Source organism: Lepidochelys kempii, chromosome 24, assembly GCF_965140265.1.
Source record: "Lepidochelys kempii isolate rLepKem1 chromosome 24, rLepKem1.hap2, whole genome shotgun sequence".
NCBI classification, from domain to species: domain Eukaryota; kingdom Metazoa; phylum Chordata; order Testudines; family Cheloniidae; genus Lepidochelys; species Lepidochelys kempii.
The window spans coordinates 9,365,336-9,381,789 of record NC_133279.1 but is presented as its reverse complement, the minus strand read 5'-3'; the positions used below and the strand labels follow the sequence as shown (position 1 = coordinate 9,381,789).

Genomic DNA, 16,454 nt, shown 5'->3' with positions numbered 1-16,454 from the left:
TGTTTCATTTCACTTTGGGGGCCATGCACCAGTTGTTGGATCTACCGGTAACAACAGTGGTTGTGCTAATCGCATGGCAGGGCCCCCACTCTCGCCCAATCCTCCCTCCCTTCCTGCTTTCCAGGTTTCCCCCACACCAGTAGGGTTCCACCCACTGGTGCCTAGAACATTCCCTGAAATTTTGGAATTGATCATCCGTGGCGTTGCAAAGTCGTCACCATGTGACAGAGAGACGAGGCAAGTGAGGTCATCTCTGTTATCGGACCAACTTCTGATGATGAAAGAGACAAGCTGTGGACCTATACAAAGAAGAGCTCTGTGTCGCTCGACAGCTTGTCTCCCTCCTCGAGGGAAGTTGGCTCGATAACAGGTATTCCCTCCCCCACCTTGTCTCTCTAACATCCTGGGACCAACACGGCTACAACCGCACTGCACACATGTCACAGACAGACTGGCAGACACAGAGATGCCGTCAAGTGGAGGGTAAGACCTTCGCCAGCTCAGCCAATGAAATCGACTGTATGATACTGCTGCGATATTACTGGCTTGTTTCATTTCGATGATTCCGAACCGGAATGTTTCGTTCTGTCAAATATTTCAAGTTTTGGACTTTTCATCAAGAAAAACAAACTCGGGACTGTTGGACTGTCCCCAGGAGATAGAAATTCTCTTTTCCCGCCAGCTCTGGTGTGCCCAGAGCCCCGGCTCAGCACGCGGGCACCAAGGGGGAACGGATCCCCTTTAGACATACGCAGCATCCATGGCTGCATAGGGCACCCAAAAATGATGGCACGATTATGGATCCAATTGATTCCTGAGGACAGGGGGCCGGCTGGCAGGCCTGGTGGTTATTTGAAATTCTGCAGGAACTTTTTGGCCCAAGTTTTCTCATTATGGGTGGGGCCTCAGCCCCTGTGCCATGCACGAGCTTTTTCTCTGGGAGCACAGTACTGATCTCTCAGGAGTAAAGCTACTCGGGGTGAGTTGAGGGAGCGGATTCATGGCCAGTGTGAACCTCTCTCAGACACACCGCAGCCAAGAACGACTTTCAAAGCTCAGGCTACCTTGGTCAGTCACATGAGAGATGTGGGACTGGTCCTTATTATTCCTGGTGTTACAGTCGCATCTGAAGGTTCAGCCGGGGGGAGCCTGCTGTCATGCAAGGCACTACACAGATGCATAATAAGAGACTCTGGCAGGTCCATTGAGCTCACAATCCAAGTCCCAAAGTCAGATTAGAAGTTGCCAAACCCTATAGCGACTGGCCCAATGGCTGTACCCAGACAGTCCCGGCCCTGGCAAGCTCACAGTCTAGGTAAACAAACCACACCCAGGGTGATGAGCAGGAGATATTATTGCCCCATTTTACAGAGCAGGAAACTGAGGCGCAGAACTGGGACTTAAACCCAGGGCACCTGATGTCACCCCAGAGCCTTACCCCAAACCCATCCCCCTTCTCTTCCCTGCTCGGGCAGCTCTCACTGCAGCAGGTGTTTGTCAGGTGCGGGACTCAGCGTGTCACCGTGGGAGGCGCTGGGCACTTTGGACAATCCCCCCACCCCACCCAGCACAGCCTGCTCGGACCCTGGGGAAGGTGAACTAAGTGGGCGGGGTGCAGAGTTTCCAATCCTGAGCGAGCCAGACCCCTAGAGAAGCACCACTGAGAAATTACTGCAGGCAGGGCAGCATCCCAGGACCCCCAGCTCCATGTCCCTGGAGCCTTCAGACACAAGTTGGAGCCCTCTGGCTTGGGTGGAAACTCCCTGGCTCATCCTGCTCTTCAGCTGGGAGCCCTGCGAAGGCTGGTGCCTGCTGGCATGCCATGCAGGAGTGGCTAGGCTTGGTCTCATCCCCTCGCCTGGTAGACTTAGTGCCCTGCTATGCTGGAGACTCACGCCCAGCCCTGGTCTCCTTCCTGCTCATCCCTCCCAGCGCTACCAGCTGCTGTCTCCGCAGGGACCGCTTATGCCAGACCCGCTCCCCCTCCCACACACCCCCTGCATTCAGACCTGCCCCCGGGAAGCCAGTAGCCTGCAGCTCTCCCAGCAAAGTGGACAGGAGATTTCTCCCTGGGAGGACCAGGCCAGTGGGTGGGTTGGGGCCCATCCCTCGTCCGTGGGCTTTTGCTAGAGAAATTAGCCTGTTACCATATGCCCCTGGGCAAGGGGGAGAAGCGAAGGAATCCTGGGCCTCCAAGCTTCCCAGATCTTTCTCGGGACCAGCTGAGCTGCCCGACAGGTATACGGGACGCAGGCCCAGCAGCCTCTTGCCCAGCACAATGCAACGGCGAAAGACATGGCTAATTGGCCTGCTCTGCGCAGTTACGGGCCTGGGGAGTCAGCGGCTCCGCAGTTTTATTGGTGGTGACAAACGACCAGCTCCAATGGCCAGGGTATGAGTGGTTTTGCCTCCTGCCCACTCTCTGGCCACACAGGTCCAGTTAGGCTGGGTTTGTGCAAAAGACTCCAGTCCCGGGGCTTCACATTTCCTCCTGCCCTGCAGGACGAATGCCACTGAATCACGCAGAGTCCTGAGTCCTGGGGAACTGCTGGAGGTTTCAGGCCCTGGGTCTCCCCAGCTAGCCGTTCAGGGGAGCCCCAGGCTCTGGCCCTGCGACAGGATCCACCCCAATTGGGTGCAGGGTCTGTACTAGGGCAGCCAAAGCGGGATGGAGCCCCTTGCAGTGACAGAGAGCCCAGAGCTTTTCCCGCTGGACCACCCATTCCACGTGGCCGGGGAAATGGGATCCAAAGCCCCCATCCTTACGCAGAGCCACTACGACAGAGCTGAGCAAGCCCCCTGGGAAGGAGCCTTACAGTCATGCTCCTGAATTCACTGGGCCGAATCCAAGCCCCATTGAGGTCTGTGGGAGTTTTGCTGTTGATTTCAATGGAGCCAGTTCACCCTAAGCTCTCAAGGCCAGACGGACCCATGCTGACAATCTAGTCTGAGCGCCTGCATATTCCAGGCCAGAGACCCTCCCCCAGGGATTCCCACACCCCCATTGCTCTGGTGCGAGCCCGAGCGGCTCTGTCAGACAGAGATGCCCCAGCTGAATTTAAAGATTCCAGGTGACAGAGGCAGCATCCTGCAGGGCAGCTATTCCACTGGCTCCTTCCCACCCTGTAAGCACCTTCAATTAGTCTGAATCTCTCTAACCCACTGACCTCCTCTGTTCCCTAGAGAGGGTGGGGTGAGTCAGCCGGGGTGTAGGAGCCGGAGAGAGTGGGGCTGTACAGTGCTGGAGTTCAGGCTGGACTCCACCACAGCCATCGGGTTATGCCAGCAGACGAGGAAGTCTGAGCCAAGGGGACCTCCCTGGCATCGCTTCATAGACTCCAAGGCCAGGCAGGAACATTGTGATTGTCTTGTCTGACCTCCTGGTTAACCCAGGCCAAAGATCTGCTCCCCAAATAATCCCTAGAGCCGATCTGTCAGAGAAATGTCCGATCTTAACCAAGGGATGCTAGACACACAGGAATGGAGACAGATGAGCCCCAAACAACAGGAAAGAGCTGAGCATCTTTATACCACAAATCAGGGAGAATTATTTTCTGTATTACATCAGGGTCTTGCACAGACACCCAGTGAGAGACGGTCCCTGCCCCCAACGAGCTCACAGTGTAATCAGACAAAAGGTGAGGGGGAAACTGAGGCACAGAGCAGGGATGGCACTTACCCAAGGTCTGTGGCAGAGCCAGTAACAGAACCCTGGTGTCTTGAATTATAATATAGTGCCCCTACCACTAGGCCACACTGCCCTTGGCAGTATAGTATAACAAACTCACTCCTCATCTTGAATCCCTCATGGAGCTGTAACCCCCACCATAGGGCACCAGCAGGATTTGAACAAGGACCTTCAGTAAAGAAATCAACCACTGAAGATAAAGGAGCAACTCCAATAGCTGGTAGCAGTAGCAGGTTGTTATCTGCTAGTGAAGTAGCCCCTGTTGTGGGAAGCAACACTCACCGCTGGCGCATAGTCCGGGGAGCTAAAAGGTAAGCATTGCCTCATTATGAACGGGGGAAGATCTGGCCGCAGAGTGATTCCCAGGGGTGCAGGGCGTTGTTGTGACACAGACTTGTCCATCGCACCGCACATGCTCCTGCCCACCTGCACTCCCACAGCCAATCGGCTGCCTCAATAGGCATGCCACATGCACACACACACACACACACACACACACTCGTGTACACACACACCCCTATCCCAGCTGGCTGCTGACTCCCAGCAGGGGGAGTGACTGACTCCTTTAGTGCTTGGGATCGGGGCTCATGCTTCTGGGGCCTGATCCAATCCCCACCAGAGTCAAAGGAGAGATTTCCTTGGAGACTGGACAGAGCCCCAGGGCTGAAGGGCCCCCGGGGCAGGCCACTTGCACACCTGCCTGCCGCCTCTGTCTCACCCACATCCACAGACACGCCTCCCCCGCACTGTTTACAGCCAGACCCATGCCGATCCTCACCAAGCACTGATCATTAAACAACTAGCAGCCCTCTGGCTGCTGAGAGCTGATTACGGAGCATGGCTTTTGGAGGAGACGCCTGGCTTCCCCTACAGCAGGTATTGCGTGTGATCAGAGTGAGGATGTGCCCGGACACATACAATAGGCAGAGAAACCAAAAGAAAGGGAATAAGGGAGGGGAAGACAATAAGTTCTGGAGCCATCCCCACGCCCAAGAGTCACTAACACTGGGAGAGACAAGCAGAACATGGGGAGGTGTCAGGGAATCCTGGAGCTGGAAGGAGGAAGGAGATTATAACCTGGCATCTCCTGCCCCACCAGCTTCCCTCAGCCCCTGTCAGGATCTCCGGGGAGAGTTGGGCTGGAACATTTGGATCCAGATCCAAACTGGTTCCTGGGAGCCGGGGTTTGGATTCAAAACACGCAGCTGGATTTAGGTTCTAAAGCATCTCCCGTGCTGGGCTAGTGGCTAGTGTCAGGCTGGCCCGGTCTGGGTTCCAGAACCTTCCTCCCTGGCACAGTCACGCCAAGTGAGCGAGTCACAAATTCTGCCCCAAATCTAGTTGGTTTTAACCACCCCCCCCCACACACACACACACACTGAGATGGAATGAAACACACCCAGGATGGCAGGTTTCATACCTGTCAAGTGGGAACAGGTGGCTCCAGGTGTCCCCCTCAGGCTCAAGCTTTGCAGTGCAGGGGCTCGCACATGAGAATCAGGAAGTGAAACTAACTAGGAAAGCATCTGTTTTCATCAGGCCAGCTGGGGGGGGGGAGGGAAGGGTGAAAAGAAAACAGCAAAGAGGACCCCTGATTTGGGGGGGAAGGATAGCTCAGTGGTTTGAGCATTGGCCTGCTAAACCCAGGGTTGTGAGTTCAATCCTTGAGGGGGCCATTTAGGGATTTGGGGCAAAAATTGGGGATTGGTCCTGCTTTGAGCAGGGGGTTGGACTGGATGACCTCCTGAGGTCCCTTCCAACCCTGATATTCTATGATTCATCCCATTCTTTCAGCTCAGAAGGGGACGAGGGGGGACAATCATCAAATCATAGACACGTAGGGATGAAAGGGACAGGGAGAGGTCATCTGATCCATCCCCCGCACTGAGGCAGGATCAAGTATACCCCCAATAGCCGGGTCCACACCTAAACACCAGATCCAGACAGCCTCCAGCCTAGAACCCAGATCTGAACTTGGAGGATCAGGCCCATCTCTAAATGAAAACAAGCAACGTCTCTTGACACAGTCTGCAAAAGCGCAGAATCTCCCATCCCCTGTCTGGAAAGCAGCTAATGACTGGGCCGTGATGAAATGGACGAGATTCTCGTCATGGGGCAGGAATGTACAGGCAGAGCTGGCTTATAACTCCAGCCTCCCACTAAAAAGCAACAATATAGGAAGACAGCCTTGAAACTGATGAGGAAAACACCTGCTCCACCCCAAGAGCTGATGGAATGAAAGTGCTCAGAGATTGTTATCAGCACAGCCCCTGCTTCCCATCCTACCTGGGGTGAACAGCGAACCAGGTTAAACACCTCCAACATTCTTCTGCTGATAAACAGAGGAAACCGGAAGCCTTCCCCCATAATTAATAAAGGATCATCATCATTATTATTAATCTGTATCAATTAGAGTGCATTATGGAAGCAATGATTGAAAAAAGTGGGTGTCAAATAAACATGCAAATTAGCACTTTGTGGGCATCCGGGGCAGGGCTGTGAGCCCCAGAGAGTCGCAGATCGAAAGTTGAAGCTGGAGGCTCTTGGGGACAGCTCAGCAGCCCACAGGCAGGAGGCCGGGGTCATCCCCCCCACCCACTTTGCCCCTGGTAGGGTCAGGGTTGGAGGTTATTTCTAGCTGCAGAGCAACCCTGAGCCTGGTGCCCAGTGGCAGAGACACAGAGAGCTGACACCCTGTTTAATAAGAGCCTGGTTGGCCAGGACCACACCCTGCCAATTTGCCACCTAAGAGTCAGTCACCAGCCACCGGGCCAGCCCTGGAGACAGGCGGCAATTGCATCCCGGTCACACAGCAGCTTCCACTCAGCTATGCGAGACAGGGAAGGCCCGAAGCCTGCCTTAAGCACACGCAGGGGGCCTGGTGCCCCAGCCAGGGCATTCTCTGGACTCCCTCTCCCATATCAGCTAGCTCTTCCCCATCCCTGCCTTTGCCTACTGCAACAGCTGCTCTCATTGCTCCTGCTCTGCGGTCACAGATCCTGGGGGGCACGTTTTGGCGCATCCACTCTCAGCACACTCAGCGAAGCCAGACAAGCTGCCTGATCCGCCCTGCGCCACGTGCCCTTGTTCACACCACTGCAAAACGGGCATTGCATGCTACTCAATGGGCCGTGGGCACCCGCGAGGCCCAGCTGTGAATGACTGCATGGGCACAAGTGAAGGAGGCCTGGGCCCATTCTCGGGCCAGATCCTCAGCCGGTGTAAAGCGGAGTCGCCCTCCTGGCTTCAGTAGAGTTATGGGGACTGACACCAGCTGAGCTTCTGACCCATTTCCTACACCAAGAACTGAGACATCAGGGCATCAGCTTTTCCCATCTGAACCGCCATGGGGTGCAGAGACTCCGCAGCAGGTCGGGGCCCCATTGTGCCGGGCGCTATACAGGCACAGAGGACCTGCTCCCCTGCCCGGCCCTGCCCAGCTCGGCTTGTTATAATCCTGCTGTGCTCTGAGTCACGCGGGTGGTTCGGAGCCACCACCGAAGGGCTAAAGCCTGAGTCAGCAGCTCAGCTGACAGGGAGCAGGGCTGGGAAGTGGCAGCTTTTGTCGAGTCACTGCGAGGCTGCCAGGGAGGGCGTGGGATGGGTGCCAAGCACGTAGTAATGGGGGTGGAGGGGGGCAGCAAAGCCCTGCTAGGGTGAGCCTGGGGAGCAGCTTTCTCTATGTGGCCCATCTCTGGGGGGGTCACACGCACTCACCCCCCCTCGGAAGGCAGCACCAAGGAGTCCATGTCTAAAGACCCCTCTGCAAGGGGACAAGTTTCTTACCCCTTTGAAGTCCCTGTAGCCAATGGCCCACTGCCTGCACCCCACCCCAGAGCCAGCCACCCACGACCCCCATGCGGAGACCCAACAGCTCTGCGGCCAACAGCCCCAGAAGGCGCTCCCTTCGCTTGGGGTTCCCCCGAGTTCCAGGGGTGCACGAGCCGGTCAGGGGAGGGAGGAGGGGGATCAGAACCTTGACCCAGTGGGAAGGCAAAGGCAGGGACTTGATGCTAGTGGGCGGAGGAATGGCGGTGCCTGGTGCTTAGTTTGAGGGGGTTGCAATGAGGTGGGGGGGCTTGTAGGGGGAAAGTGGGGGGGGGGGCGACTCTCCATGCAGGACAATGTTTGAAAACACCTGACAACCAAAGGGCACAACAATATCACGCTGCACACGCACACGGGGCCCGATCCTGCCCAGGAGCCCGATCCTGCCCAGGTTCCCCCGTCTCCCTGCACTGGGTTTCTTGCAGGATCTGAGCCGCAGGATGAACTGCAATCAAGGGGCGACACAAAGGAACCTCCCCCCCCAAACCCGAAGGGGCTTCTCGGGTAGAGATCCGGGACCCCACATCGCTGCAGGGGGCGGGGGCGGGGGTGCATGGAGGGCAGAAGGCAGGAGCCCGGCAGCTCTGGATCCAAACCCGGATGGGTGTTTGGGGTGGGGGCGCCGGGGAACCCCCGGGTCTGGCCCGCGCGCTGAGGCAGGACCAAGGCAACCTCGCCCAAAGTGGCCCAGGAGCCTGCCCCGGCTCTTTGGCCCGGGAGCCCCGAGCCGGGCGACGGGACGAGGCGACTCACCGGAGGCTGCGAGGCAGAGCAGCAGGAGTTTCCAAGCTGCGGGGGCCGGGGCCGGGGCGAAGGACCCGCTCATGACGTCGCTGTCACGACACGCGTGGGGAACTCACAGCGGCCCCCCCGGGCCGGGATCTTCCTCCGTGAGCGAGCGGGTGCCGGGGGGGGGGGTCTCCGGGGGGGGGAGGGGAGTCTCCTGGGGGGTGTCCCCGGAACCTGGGCGCGCGGATCCCCCGGGGGCCGGGCCTCGTGCGCTCAGGGCCCGCTGGGTCGCTGGCTCATGCCCGGCCGCCGGTTGCGCTCCCCGCTCGGCCGCGCTGCGCTTCGAGGCTCCCCAAGCTGCTCGCCCAGCATCGCCGGGGCGCGGGGGGGGAGGAACCTGTCTGGCAGGTCGGAACAGGTGTTTCTCCAAAAAGGGGCGCGGCCTCGGCCCGGGGAAACCAGCCCGAGCCCTCCCCGCTTCGCTGGGCAGACGTGAGAGGCTCCGGCTCCGGGCCCGACCCGTGGGATCGGGGCGCCGGGTCTCCCAGGAGGAGGGGGTGGGGGGCGTGAGCTGGCTGACTGCCCAGCCTGGCCCGGCGGGCTCAGTGGCGGCTGCAGGACCCCCAAGAACTGTGTGTGTGTGGGGGGGGGTGAGGCCAACAGAGAGTGGGGTGGGAATACAGAGGAGGGGGTGAGCCCACTATGAAAGGGAGCGGGGTCCTGCACAACTGAAGACCCTGGGCCCGTGTCCTCGGTGTGCCAGGTCTGCCCAGAATTAATACCCACCTCTCGGCATCCAGAGCTCATACAGGGCTTTCCTGAGGAAGTGTCACTGTCACCGTTTTACAGACATGGGGAAACTGAGGCACAAGGGGGGGGGCGGGGTTTGCCCTACATCCCCCAGCAGCAGAGGCAGGAATATGGCCTAGCTCTCCTGGGTTTCTAGGCCAGACTGCCTTCATGTGAGCTAGGGGAGGGCGGATTTCCCCCCACGCTACACAAGGCACAGGGTGGGCTATGTGATAAGCCCAAGGTCACCGGCAATGGAGGAGGGGCTTGCGCTCGGGTCCCATGAGTGTTACTAGCTGCCCCTCCACCCCTCCTGGGCCGTCTCCCGTGAGCTGGGCCTGGCACCATCCAGCTGCTTCTTAGGAGGATGGTTTCTAAAGAGTGTGTCTGTTTCCCTGCTGTATCTCAGGGAGGTGGGGGAAGGGGCGAGGGTCGCCGAGCCCAGCCCGGACCCACATGCAGAGTCCAGCTCCAGACTAGGTCCCAGCGCATCAGCCTGGCATGTCCCACCCAGACACCAGGGCAGGGATCCTGCCAGGCAGAAGGCAGCCTGGGAGAGGCATCGTGTGGGGAAGCGTGTGCTGTGGGGCACGGAGCCCTAATTCCAGCCCCTGCTCTAGTATGGGCTCGCTGCGGGTTTGGACATGAGACATGGCCCCTCTGCCTCACCCTCCTCCTCTGGCTGGGATCCTGGTTGCCCCCCGGGCTGCCACCAGGGTTCATCCCATAGCCATGAAGGTAGGCCCGGGGATTAGGGTGTGAGTTAAGAGCTGTGATTCAATTCCCTGTCCCACCACAGACTCTCAGTGGGACTTCAGGGCTAGCTTCATATGGGCTCAGTGGGATGTGCCAAACTTCAGCACCTACCACCCACCATGGTCCTCAGCCCCATGTCCAGCACCCAGCCCGGGCTCCCTGTACCATGCACAGGGGGAGCTTGGTGCCTGAGAATGGGCTGCACAGAAGCCAGAAATAGGAGCAGGAAATGCCAAGGAGAGGGATCTGGCCTGAACCCTGCCCCTCAAAGGGCTTTAGGCACCTCTGTCTGCTCTAGAGCCTCAGCCGTGAGCCCTCTCCCCGTGCCAAAGTCGGGACAGCCTTTGCTCACGGAAAACCATTGGGCTGTGGGGTACGCGGGGGAGCCTCTCTCAGTCTCTCCCGGTGAAGCTGGTTCACGTTGTAGGCAGTAGTTCAGTGACAGGCGGCTGCCCCCTGGGCTGGAAGGGAGCCCAGAGACTTTCAAACACCGGCTGCAAGGTAAGTTCGGCTGGTGTAAAAGAGCCAGTCCATCGCACATTCAAACCAAGGTCTAGCAAAACCAATGTCATGAAAACAACAAAAGCAGAATTAGTATCTTCCCGAGGGCCCAGCAGGGTTCCTCCAAGAGACAGTTCCAAAGCTGGGGGGCGTAGCACTGACCCTATGGATCTGTGGCACCCAACCTGCTGCATTCCAGACCAGTGTTAGCTCCTGGCTCCCTGCTGTAGCTCCCAGGCCCAGCAAACCCTGCCCGGGCCCTGCTAACTCAAGGAATACAGTATCTGCAGTATTAGGAGGATATTTGGCACCTCTGTTTCTTTAAAAAGTTGTTTATTTTGCTGCCAGACTGGAAGATCCATAACCTGCGTCTCACTTACTCACGGTGAGCGTGAGCCAAGGTCAACAACACCCGCAGCAGCAAGAGGCGTGGCTGGGGGTGGGGGTGGGGGGTGCAGGGGAGTTGTGGAACACACAAAAGGTGAAATTCCCCCCAGCAGGGGCCCAGCAAACAGCCTCCGTGGAATCCAGACAGCCGTTAGCCTTCATCCTCTCCTTGCTAGAGAATCCAATAGGATAGTTCTAAAAACCTAGAGGATGGGTCTGAGCCCCTGGGAGTTTCTGCAGGCTCTAGGAGTAGCTTGTATAGAGTCAGTAGCACTGTTGTGGCCGGCATCACCAGGTGGCGCTGCACCGCAGCCTTCCAAGTGTTTGCTCTTACCGTGTGAGCACCTTTGGGCTCTTGGGAGACGTGATGTGATGGAGTTACTGTATGGGTGACGCAGGGTTTGGTGCAAGCAGCAGGAGTGGTCGGAGTCAATAACTGAGGCAGTTCCACTCCCTGGGACCCCAACGGGTCTCACTCTTCCTCCGGCAAAATTTTTGACACAGTCTCCCACGGATTTCTTGCCAGCAAGTTAAAGAAGTATGGGCTGGATGAATAGATTATAAGGTGGATAGAAAGCTGGCTAGATTGTCGGGCTCAACGGGTAGTGATCAATGGCTCCATGTCTAGTTGGCAGCCGGTATCAAGTGGAGTGCCCCGGTCCTCGGGTTGGTTTTGTTCAATATCTTCATCAATGATCTGGAGGATGGTGTGGATTGCACCCTCAGCAAGTTTGCAGATGACACTAAACTGGGAGGAGAGGTAGATACACTGGAGGGTAGGGATAGGATACAGAGGGACCTAGACAAGTTAGAGAATTGGGCCAAAAGAAATCTGAGGAGGTTCAACAAGGACAAGTGCAGAGTACTGCACTTAGGATGGAAAAATCCCATGCACCGCTACAGACTAGGGACCAAGTAGCTAGGCAGCAGTTCTGCAGAAAAGGACTTAGGGGTAACGAGAAACTGGATATTAGTCAACAGTGTGCCCTTATTGCCAAGAAGGCCAAGGATTTTGGGCTGTATAAGTAGGAGCATTGCCAGCAGATCGAGGGATGTGATCGTTCCCCTCTATTCGATATTGGTGAGGCCTCATCTGGAGTACTGTGTCCAGTTTTGGGCCCCACACTACAAGAAGGATGTGGAAAAATTGGAAAGAGACCCGCGGAGGGTAACAAAAATGATTCAGGGACTGGAACACATGAGTTATGAGGAGAGGCTGAGGGAACTGGGATTGTTTAGTCTGCGGAAGAGAAGAACGAGGGGGGATTTGATAGCGTCTTTCAACTATCTGAAAGGGGGTTCCAAAGAGGATGGATCTAGACTGTTCTCAGTGGTAGCAGATGACAGAACAAAGAGTAATGGTCTCAAGTTGCAGTTGGGGAGATTTAGGTTGGATATTAGGAAAATCTTTTTCAGTAGGAGAGTGGTGAAGCACTGGAATGGGTTACCTAGGGAGGTGGTGGAATCTCCTTCCTTAGAGGTTTTTAAGGTCAGGCTTGACAAAACCCTGGCTGGGATGATTTAGTTGGGGATTGGTCCTGCTTTGAGCAGGGGGTTGGACTAGATGACCTCCTGAGGTCCCTTCCAACCCTGAGATTCTAAGATTCGATGAGGTGTGAGCACTGGGCAGAGATTCCTGGGAGATGCCTCGTGCGCTGTTTGTGGCCATCCGTGCTCTAGAACTGGTGCCTGTGTGTAAACCAACAAGTTACACTTAGAATAGCCCTGGACTTCACGTCACTAATTTCTCCTTCACTGGCCAGGCTGAACTGCAAGGCCCCAGATACCGGCTACTGCCCAGCAGAGGGGTGACCATGGTGTCAGAGCGGCATGCTGGTGACAGAATGGGTTCTTTGGTCTAGGCTTGGCTCCTGCAACGAAGCCCGCTCCTCACTGGCCTGAACCTTACTTTGGCATTTCCTGCCTTTGTTTGTATCACATCTCTTAGCTCCTGCTTTCCTTTGACCTTGTCAATTGCATTACCGTGCTGTTCGCCCCGTCCTCTGACCATTGACTGGAATCATAAGGATGATTTCTGTTGTACGATTGAGTAGGGGCCCAACCAGAGATCAGGGACGCATTGTGTCGGGTGTTGCACAGACTCTGACCTCAGATCGGGTGTACATTTTAAGGCTGAGAATAATTAACCACTGGAACAATTTATCAAGGGCTGTGGTGGATTCTCCGTCAAGTCAAGATGGAATGTTTTGCTAACAGAGTGGGTCTGGGAATTATTTTGGGGCAGTTCTCTGGCCGGTGTTGTCCAGGAGGTCAGACCAATGATCACAGAGGTCCCTGCTGGCCTTGGAATCCAAGAACATGTAAATCTTTTGGCCGGACATAGTGCACAGGTGTGGTGCACTGCACTGGCCTCACACTTTTGTTGTTCAGCAGAACAGTTTCAGTTGTTGGGTTTACTATGTGGGGCTGGGTTGTGTTGGTGGCCTGTGGAAGACGGGATCAGACTACATGAGGGGGTGGTCTTTTCTGGCCTTAAACTCTCTGACTTTATGACTGAGATCATGGTCTGATTGAGCCGCGGCATAGACCTCAACCAAGATCAGGGCCCCGTTGTGCCAGGCGCTGTACAAAACTAATGCTTACCCTCCGTTCTTCTACAGCACTTTTCATCCAAATATCTCAACCCAGGGCCTGACGCTGGTCCCTGCCCTGCCCTGGACCCTCCTCCCCAGACATGATACAGTGCTATTTGCCATTTCCTTCCCATCGGCCAGGTGGGAACCTGTGCATCAGCACCTGGGACTGTCTACATGAGATAGATGCAGCGCTCTGATTCCAGGTGCAGAGCCCTGCGTGGAGGTGCCCGTTTCTGTTTCAGGAGGGTTATTTCGGTTGAGTTATTTCTTGACTCAGTCAGGAATCGACTTCAGCTAAACTACAAGGAGTCACTGTTAACTGTCAAGAGTAACAAGAAGGGTTTCTTCAGGTATATTGGCAACAAGAAGAAAGCCAAGGAAAGTGTGGGCCCCTTACTGAATGAGGGAGGCAACCTAGTGACAGAGGATGTGGAAAAAGCTAATGTACTCAATGCTTTTTTTGCCCCTGTCTTCACTAACAAGGTCAGCTCCCAGACTGCTGCGCTGGGCATCACAGCATGGGGAGTAGATGGCCAGCCCTCTGTGGAGAAAGAGGTGGTTAGGGACTATTTAGAAAAGCTGGACGTGCACAAGTCCATGGGGCCGGACAAGTTGCATCCGAGAGTGCTAAAGGAATTGGCGGCTGTGATTGCAGAGCCATTGGCCATTATCTTTGAAAACTCGTGGCAAACGGGGGAAGTCCCAGATGACTGGAAAAAGGCTAATGTAGTGCCAATCTTTAAAAAAGGGAAGAAGGAGGATCCTGGGAACTACAGGCCAGTCAGCCTCACCTCAGTCCCTGGAAAAATCATGGAGCAGGTCCTCAAAGAATCAATCCTGAAGCACTTACATGAGAGGAAAGTGATCAGGAACAGTGAGCATGGATTCACCAAGGGAAGGTCATGCCTGACTAATCTAATCGCCTTCTGTGATGAGATTACTGGTTCTGTGGATGAAGGGAAAGCAGTGGATGTATTGTTTCTTGACTTTAGCAAAGCTTTTGACACGGTCTCCCACAGTATACTTGTCAGCAAGTTAAGGAAGTATGGGCTGGATGAATGCACTATAAGGTGGGTAGAAAGTTGGCTAGATTGTCGGGCTCAACGGGTAGTGATCAATGGCTCCATGTCTAGTTGGCAGCCGGTGTCAAGTGGAGTGCCCCAGGGGTTGGTCCTGGGGCCGGTTTTGTTCAATATCTTCATCAATGATCTGGAGGATGGTGTGGATTGCACCCTCGGCAAATTTGCGGATGATACTAAACTAGGAGGAGTGGTAGATACGCTGGAGGGCAGGGATAGGATACAGCGGGACCTAGACAAATTGGAGGATTGGGCCAAAAGAAATCTGATGAGGTTCAATAAGGATAAGTGCAGGGTCCTGCACTTAGGACGGAAGAACTCAATGCACAGCTACAGACTAGGGACCGAATGGCTAGGCAGCAGTTCTGCGGACAAGGACCTAGGGGTGACAGTGGACGAGAAGCTGGATATGAGTCAGCAGTGTGCCCTTGTTGCCAAGAAGGCCAATGGCATTTTGGGATGTATAAGTAGGGGCATAGTGAGCAGATCGAGGGACGTGATCGTTCCCCTCTATTCAACATTGGTGAGGCCTCATCTGGAGTACTGTGTCCAGTTTTGGGCCCCACACTACAAGAAGGATGTGGATAAATTGGAGAGAGTCCAGCGAAGGGCAACAAAAATGATTAGGGGTCTGGAACACATGAGTTATGAGGAGAGGCTGAGGGAACTGGGATTGTTTAGTCTGCAGAAGAGAAGAATGAGGGGGGATTTGATAGCTGCTTTCAACTACCTGAGAGGTGGTTCCAGAGAGGATGGTTCTAGACTATTCTCAGTGGTAGAAGAGGACAGGACAAGGAGTAATGGTCTCAAGTTGCAGTTGGGGAGGTTTAGGTTGGATATTAGGAAAAACTTTTTCACTAGGAGGGTGGTGAAACACTGGAATGCGTTACCTAGGGGGGTGGTAGAGTCTCCTTCCTTAGAAGTTTTTAAGGTCAGGCTTGACAAAGGGGGGGATGATTTAATTGGGGATTGGTCCTGCTTTGAGCAGGGGGTTGGACTAGATGACCTCCTGAGGTCCTTTCCAACCCTGATATTCTATGATTCTATGAAAGAGGAGCATCCACACAAGGCCTTGCAGTAGTTTAATTCTAAATCAGTTTTAAAACGGACTTGAATTAAATCACTGGAACTTCCCCACATAGACCTGGCCTGGGAAAGAGTCAATGAATTTTGTGAATAAGGTTTGGTGAGGCGAAGACCTGATTCGAAAGCAGGAGCTTCTAGATGCTGTTTGGCTGAAAGTGGTGCAGCCAGGGGCGGGGGAGAGGGTAGATTAAATCGACTGTATCAATTTGGATTAGGAGAGAGAAGGTTAGGGCAGGGGAGATTAGATAAGAAGAGGCTGAGTGTATCCCGTGTTTACTAAACTCTGGATATGTTACATTTCCTCCACGTGGTGGGTAATTCTAGCTCAGATCCCATCAGGGTTATCGGGCTGGTGATTTCATTGCTCAAAGCCAGCTATCGTCTGGGTGGGAACAGGCTGTGCTGGGTGATTTCACTGGGACTGATGAGATTTAGCAGGCGGTGATTGCTAGGAATTGCTCTCCTCTTCTCGCTGACAGCTGGGTACCACACACACAGAGTTACTCTCTCTCTCACACACACACACACAGTTACACACACACACTGCCCCCTCCCCAGCTCTCTGTTAGTTTTTCAAACAGCTGGTGTTAGCGGTGGGCTGGGTTGGCTGTCCAACATCCAGCCCCACTGGTTTGTGCACATTCATATTTTCCAGGCATTCCTTCAGCTGTCCCCACCCCACGGCTCCTGGGCTCGTCCCCTCCACTGTCGCCCCAGGGCCCGCTGGATCATCAAAATGAGGCACCACTCCGGGCTGGACTGGCAGGGCCCTCTAAAGGAGTGGCAGGTACACAGAAACACACAACGATACACAGATACGTATTCCCACACATACTTGCTGATCCATACAGACCCACTGCTGCGCGCACACACACAGATCCATACCCAGAAATGCTGATACCCCCATCCCATCCCTGCCTGCAGCGAAGTGTAGACACAGCAGGGGCACTCCAGGGGTCCCAGGAGTCACCCAGGCTGGCAGGAGGCCAGTTTCCCCGCTGGTGACATAAGGGC

General features: G+C 55.3%; 1 protein-coding gene across 2 annotated transcripts in view; it reads right to left on the bottom strand.

Annotated features, from left to right (window-relative positions):
- NECTIN4 (nectin cell adhesion molecule 4) overlaps positions 1-8,608 on the bottom strand; it is a 46,676-nt gene extending 38,068 nt beyond the window's left edge. For both annotated transcript variants that reach the window (XM_073323104.1, XM_073323105.1), the window contains exon 1: positions 8,270-8,608. In XM_073323104.1, the coding sequence (XP_073179205.1) occupies positions 8,270-8,342 (73 nt within the window). In that variant the 5' untranslated portion in view covers positions 8,343-8,608. The remainder of the gene's footprint in view (positions 1-8,269) is intronic.
- Between the last annotated feature and the right edge of the window lie 7,846 nt (positions 8,609-16,454).